Here is a 7,500-nt window from a genome sequence, read left to right as displayed (position 1 = left end):
ACGTGAGGGTTGCAGATAAAGGGCCAGATCTTCAGATTAGATTTGGTTGAAAGCTCTGGGAAAAAGCAGCAAACTCCACTTGAACTCTTACGATATGTCGAACAACAAATGCAAAATGTGTGTAATAAAGTTTTTTAACAGTATATGGACTAGAGGAGTGATCTACAAAATAATAATATATTATTTTTTTGCTATATATTCCACCCAACGATGACATATGTGAGCTCAGGAAAAAGCATGTAAAGCGACTTTGAGGCAGCATTTAATTTTTCTTCTATTGTCAAGGTGAAACATCAACTGGAAGAACTTTGCACCTTTTAAAATATAATCTTATCTGTTTCATTTCTGGAAATGTCACTTAATTTGTGTTTTTTAGGTCATTTAGGGAGGGGGGCGTGTGTACTCGTGCACGTGCCTTAGGGGCTTGCCCGTGCATGAGTGTGTGCGTGTATGTGTGTGTGTGCAGGAGTGTGTGTGTGTGTGTGTGTGTGTGTGTGTGTGTGTGTGTTTGGCCCTGAGGCGGCTTTCCTTTCTTGAAGCTGTCTGTCAGCCTTATCAACACCTCGGCTCACTTCCTGGTTTCTAGCAGTCTTCGATACACACTCACACACACACTGACAGAGAGGGAGGGAACAGTGAAGTCGTCTTGTATCTACACTTCTCTCTGAGTGCGTGTGTGCAAACTCACATTGAGGATTTCTACGACACTTTCGGGATATGTGCAGTTTCTGTGCAGAATCCCTCCGCTGTACCCGCCTCTCTGGAGTTGCTGTTTGAATGTTTTTGGAACTTTTTACAGAGTTTTTCTCCATGTTTGCTGTTATGCAGAACCCGGCAGTGAGTGTGTGAAGGCGGACTGAGAACACAGGTTGAATGTGAATACTGGAAGCCTCCAGCTGCATGAAGAGGTTCTAGTTTCTGTAGTTTTCTCACGGAGAGAGAAGGCGAGAGGACAGGGGAGACACTTTGAACCTGAGTGTGTGCGCGGATCCAGGATCAGCTCAGGATGTCTGACTCTGCCTCCAGTTTCCTGCACATCGGGGATATCGTGTCCCTGTACGCAGAGGGCACGGTGAACGGCTTCATCAGCACCCTGGGGTGAGTGGCTGTCCGCGTGCACCCTGTGGTGATCCCCGTGCACTGTTTACTGTGGAGATGTTCACACACAATGTACTTTATATGTAGCTACACATTTGCTTTAATATTGAGTCAGTGTCACATGTCATAACAGTCAGAACCCCGTTGTCTATTCATGTAAACACTCTAAATTGGTTGTTTTATACAGGTCTATTGAAGGCATATTTCATATTTGGTGTTTTGCACCAGAAAGTCAATAATTAAAGCCATATTTTAACATTGTTACACTACATTATAATGTAGTGTCTATAATCTAATCTATAGATTACATAAGGAGACTGGTTTTATCCTTCTAAGGATATTCTACTAGACATCTCAAGATGAAAATTATTATTATAAATGGACATTTGACTTTAAAAGGATTTCAAATGCATTTAAATCTATTTATATTTTTGTAATATAGATTTGATTTACTTTGTTGGCCTTCTGTAGCCTAATGCTACTTAAAATCCCTTTATTTTACCTAAAACTCCATTAAGAATCTAGACCTGTTGTTTTAGCCCATGAAGTGAGTAATGAAAGGCACATTTTAACATTACTAAATTAAATCCCATAAGAAGATAGAAACAAAAGGATCCTCATGATATTAAGTCTGTTTTACATGCACTTACATACTTAATACTTTAAATATGTAATAATTTATACACATTTCCTTACTTTGTTGGCCTTCTGTAGCCTGAACAATTCTTAAAATCCTTATTATTATTATTATATTATAATTCTGTATGTAAAAGCTTCACTAATTATCTACATCTGTTGTTTTATTTTGACCATTAAGTCAATAATTAAAGCACATTCCAACATGTTATGTGGACAGTTGACATTCTAGTGTGTTTTACATAAGTCTACACACGCACTCTTAACCGTGAACTCAGTGTCCCGTAAGTTTAATAGTGTATTGTGTCATGATGTTAAGTCTGTTTTACATGCACTTAAATCTTCATTGATACAGCAAAGGGGGCGGTACATATCAAGTTTAATAGTAGAACAACCTAATAACTAAATAAAGTATACGCGCCAGCCAGGAATAGCAGTTATAATTACTATAAGTGTTTGGAGGACTTTCCTTTTTAAGGTGTGTTTCAATGGACTTAAATCCACACACACTCTTTACTGTGAACTCATTGTCCTTTACTTTACTACGGATATTTTTCTTTACTCTGTTGGCCTTCTGTGGTCTGATACATGCTATTACAACATTATATATTATTAAAAGCTCCACTAAGAATATATATCTTTTGTAGAAAATCAATAATAGAAGGCACATTTCAACATTATTACATTACATCCCATCAGGACATAGGCAAACAATCCATTATTTGTTAATGCAAATGCTCTTTTTTCAGCCCTGAAAGCATATATTTGTAAAGGAACATTTCACCATGATATTAATTATTATAAATGGATTATTGTGCTTACTGTGTTTGAAAAGAGCACTAGTCCATATTGGAATGTTGATCAAATGTCTATTAATTGTGCAGCCCTAGTGCCTGTGTTGGTACATTATGTCAGTAAAGACCTGTGTTTGTTCTACAGTATATGACACACACTTCCCCTTCACTTGCTCAACTAGTTTAACACGTGGTGAGGAACACAATGTAAATACTATTAAGTACTGCATGATTTGCACAAGCACATATAAGACAGAGTAATACAACACGGTTTCCTGCACACTTCATTTTTAGCAGATTTTTTTGTAGCTTTTGTTTTGATTTTATGCTAAAGCTCAGGTATCTGCTCTCAGACAGAGCTGTGCTTCAGGATCTCTGCTTTCACACCATAAACTGACAGTAACACTGAAGGTGGACTGATCTCCTTTTCTGGCGTTCTCCCAGTCCACTGGTTTATTATTTTGGTCTGAGAGCAGATCAGTGCACCAGGGCGCTGTAACTTCAGCAGGTTTAATAATCTGACCATGTAGAGAGTTTACAGGTCAGAGAAATGCTGCTGTGCCTTAAAGAGGACATACTCTGCTGATGTTCAGGTGTATATCAGTATGTAGTGTCTCTACTTTAAAGAGTCCTCTCCAGCTGATGTTCAGGTGTATATCAGTATGTAGTGTCTCTACTTTAAAGAGTCCTCTCCTGCTGATGTTCAGGTGTATATCAGTATGTAGTGTCTCTACTTTAAAGAGTCCTCTCCTGCTGATGTTCAGGTGTATATCAGTATGAAGTGCCTCTACTTTAAAGAGTCCTCTCCTGCTGATGTTCAGGTGTACAGTATATCAGTATGTAGTGTCTCTACTTTAAAGAGTCCTCTCCTGCTGATGTTCAGGTGTATATCAGTATGTAGTGTCTCTACTTTAAAGAGTCCTCTCCTGCTGATGTTCAGGTGTATATCAGTATGTAGTGTCTCTACTTTAAAGAGTCCTCTCCTGCTGATGTTCAGGTGTATAGCAGTATGTAGTGTTTCTACTTTAAAGAGTCCTCTCCTGCTGATGTTCAGGTGTATATCAGTATGTAGTGTCTCTACTTTAAAGAGTCCTCTCCTGCTGATGTTCAGGTGTATATCAGTATGTAGTGTCTCTACTTTAAAGAGTCCTCTCCTGCTGATGTTCAGGTGTATATCAGTATGTAGTGTCTCTACTTTAAAGAGTCCTCTCCTGCTGATGTTCAGGTGTATATCAGTTTGTAGTGTCTCTACTTTAAAGAGTCCTCTCCTGCTGATGTTCAGGTGTATATCAGTATGTAGTGTCTCTACTTTAAAGAGTCCTCTCCTGCTGATGTTCAGGTGTATATCAGTATGTAGTGTCTCTACTTTAAAGAGTCCTCTCCTACTGATGTTCAGGTGTATATCAGTATGTAGTGTCTCTACTTTAAAGAGTCCTCTCCTGCTGATGTTCAGGTGTATATCAGTATGTAGTGTCTCTACTTTAAAGAGTCCTCTCCTGCTGATGTTCAGGTGTATATCAGTATGTAGTGTCTCTCCTTTAAAGAGTCCTCTCCTGCTGATGTTCAGGTGTATATCAGTATGTAGTGTCTCTACTGGGACATGTCTCCATGCTTTAATGTTCAAAAAGCTCTTTATTGTTCTCATACTGCCTGTGCTGCAGCACCTCTTTTCACCCTCTGTCTGAAACCAGAGCCCAGTCTGCTCTGAGTGGTTAGCTGGCCGGCTCTGTTGGGATTGGTCAACCACTTAGAGATGTCCCGCCCCTTAGCCTATCACGTAAAACGTGTTGGAGTGCTAGCCAATAGAAGTGCTAGTGTTAAATAGTGATGTCACTGAGTTCAGGAAGTAAACAATGGAGTCCAATCGAGGTGGTTCAAGCAGGCCTTTGTAAACCATTGACATGCACAAAAGCCTATATAGAACACTACAGGAGAGGTAAAACCCCAAAAGGCCTCTTTAAAGCTTCCCCTTGGAGTTTAAACATAATATATTTGTATAACATCTGTGAAACTACTATGGTCCAATACTAATACAATATTTGGGAATAAGGCACATCTGAATTAGATTGTAATTTCTTTAACAACAAAACTGTCTATGGATCTCTTTTAACATTGTAAATATCAAGCAGTTGCCAGAGCTGTGAATGAACTAATGAAAAAACTACATGAATATAGAACTCAATTCCACCATAATTCCAAGGATTTATGACAGGTACAATATTCAGTAGGTATGATTTTTTGCAGCTACTCGACTAATATTTGCATCCTCTCTCTGCATGTATTGAGCGTGACATGTGTTTTGATTGGTTCATCTGGATCCTCCTCCTCTTTCATTCTGCAGGAAAAACTGATTTGAATATGGATTTGTGTATCTGAATAAGCGCAGGTGTTTTCAGTCAAAAACTGAACCTGCAAGAGGAGACAGGGATGCCCCGCCCTTAGCCTATCAGGTACAATGTGTTGGAGCGCTAGCCAATAGAAGCTTGAGCGTTACATAGTGATGTCACCATATTACTGAAGTAAATAAGGAGTCCAATGGATGAGTTTTAGGCAGGATGGGGGGGAGTCGTTCGGAGAGAAACACACTCTGGAGGGAACACAGAGATTTTAGCTTTTGCAGACCATTTACATGCACACAAACCTAGGACACTACAGGCAGGGGGAAAACCAAAAAGTGACATTATTACATCATTATCTAAAGCAGGGGTTTTCAAAGTGTGGGAAGGTGAGCCTCCCCTTACGGCCCGTCCACACAGCGTTTTCGCTTGCCGGCGGGTGGGTCTGAAACTCGACCAACAACCAATCACATGAATCTCCCGCCCCTGACACACAAGCAGCGGTTTGATTGGCTAGAGCTTGTACTGGCATATGATTCGATTGGCTGACGCTTCTGCCGAGGCGTCAAAAGTTGAACATTGCTCAACTTTTGCCGTGTCGCTTCCCACAATGCAGTTCGGCAAAACGTGACGTCACCCCATTCAAAGTGAATGGTGAAGCGTCAACGCACGCCGCTGTGTGGACGGGCCGTTAGAGAACACAAGAACAGCTGCGCCCCCCCTCCCAATTATTATTGCTATTATTATTATTATTATTGTTGTTGCTATAATGCAGGGGTATTATTGGAATGCCCTTACCTACTGGCCTAGTTAAATCAAAGTGGTTACTTTTTTTTGGCTGGGCAGTGTAGTTTTACACACCGTCTTATTTGACTTTCTCAGGACTTAAAACTGTTTTTTGGGGGCAAACCCCCACAAAGAAAAAAAAATATTTACACACGTAAGTTCATCATCTTAACAGTTTTGTATGCTCATCGATTCATCCGTGAGCAGAGCATCAAGTTGTCACGCCTATTGCAGCTGAATGCGGCGATTACAATCTTGTTCAGCAAAACACTACACACGTATTAATATCAACAGCTTTAGTGCGTTTTGATTCAATGCTGCGTACAGCCAAACTTCACAGTCTCTTCTCTGTCATTGCAGACCGCAAATACCTCATTCCTTCCGTCTACTTGGGGTCCGAATGCGCCGTCCCGTTCAAATGAACGCCACGGCCGGGGGAGGGGTTACAAGGCGGCTCACATCTTGTGCTGCATTCACTTGCACTCGGACATTCGGGATTTTCTCTCATAAATGTCCGATGAGCCACAACTTTTATTTCAAAACAAAGCGGACGTTTTCTGCCAGACGCTGTCTCCTCTTTCACTTTAGGTAACTTCACTAAAAATCGATCCATGTTGCCGCTCGCATTAAGTTAGCTGAAGTTAACTAGCTAGATTTCACTGTTTCTCGTTATTTTTTTCTCACGCTGCGCCTCCCCTGAAGCTCTCTTGCGCCCCCCAGGGGAGGCGCGCCTCACACTTTGAAAGCCGCTGATCTAAAGCTTACTTTTTACTGAATTTAGGAGAAATCCACAGTGACAATTAGACAAAGTTAGTAACATAAGCACCTACTGTAAATTGTATTTTGGAAGTATTCTTAAAGCTAGTCTGAAACAAAGGTAATGAGTTCATAACTCTGACGATCAGAGAGTTCATCAGGTGACGTACTGACAATAACACACCTTTAACACACAGAGAAAGTGGCAGCTATGTATGGCAGGAAAAGGAAGTGTACGAGTATGTCCAACAGAGATTCAATGTGCCAGTCCTCTGTGTGTGTGTTTCCTGTTCTTTCGCCCACCTCCTCTTAACTTCATCTTGACCTTTACCTTATGTTTGTTGAACTTTTACTGGCTCCCGTTGACCTGTATGAAACAATAGGTCACCAATTTTAGCTGTACTAAGGGAGATGCTATTGGCACGTCATTGGTACATACTGTATGCAAAAGGACAACATTTGTTCACCAGTTGCCTTGATATTGATACTGTGAAAATATCGGGAGTGGACCATTGATGCTTGCAAATATTTACACAATGAGATTTCTATTACATTTTTTAGATTATATTTGATTCAACTTATTGTCACCACACCTGAGTACTGAGACAAGGAAATGCAGTTATGTAGCATTTTACCAAAACATGCAAGAGAAGCAGTGTAATTTATAGTATAATATGACATATATAAAAATGATAAAGTACACACAGTATACACAGTATAACAGTGGTCTCGTGTTAGCAGGCTAAGTGATTCCAGACTAAATTGTCCATAAGTTTCTAAAAATGCAACATCAGGTCTTTAATTGTCACTTCAAAGAAATGACTTAAACGGATTATAGATGCCAGTAAATTGAATATTGACGATTTATTGATTCATCTTTTTCATTCTTAATTTTAAGTAGATGAATTCCCTTTAACTCTCAGTAGGGCCCACAGTTTGTTTTTAATCCGTGTTGACTATGCATACTAGAGAGAGAGACATTTGCCTATGAGAGCAAGAGAGGGAGATGTCAGTTGATGAACCTGCTGGTTTCCTTACAGTCAAATACTGCTGCGTCAACACAAACAAACAGGATTCAAACAGGACGAAGGAAT

The 7,500-nt window shown here is 40.1% G+C and overlaps 1 protein-coding gene across 2 annotated transcripts in view; it reads left to right on the top strand.

The window, feature by feature from the left end:
- The first annotated feature begins 606 nt into the window (after positions 1-606).
- The window catches only part of itpr3 (inositol 1,4,5-trisphosphate receptor, type 3), a 206,617-nt gene continuing 199,723 nt past the window's right edge, over positions 607-7,500 (top strand). For both annotated transcript variants that reach the window (XR_013807410.1, XM_079677156.1), the window contains exon 1: positions 607-1,098. Coding sequence is in view for 1 of the 2 variants with exons in the window: in XM_079677156.1 (XP_079533282.1) it covers positions 1,007-1,098 (92 nt within the window). In the remaining variant the exon portion in view is untranslated. The remainder of the gene's footprint in view (positions 1,099-7,500) is intronic.

This window comes from Notothenia rossii (genome assembly GCF_949606895.1).
Source record: "Notothenia rossii genome assembly, chromosome: 4".
NCBI classification, from domain to species: Eukaryota; Metazoa; Chordata; class Actinopteri; order Perciformes; family Nototheniidae; genus Notothenia; species Notothenia rossii.
The sequence above is the reverse complement of the archived record's forward strand: the minus strand, read 5'-3'. Positions and strand labels throughout refer to the sequence as shown.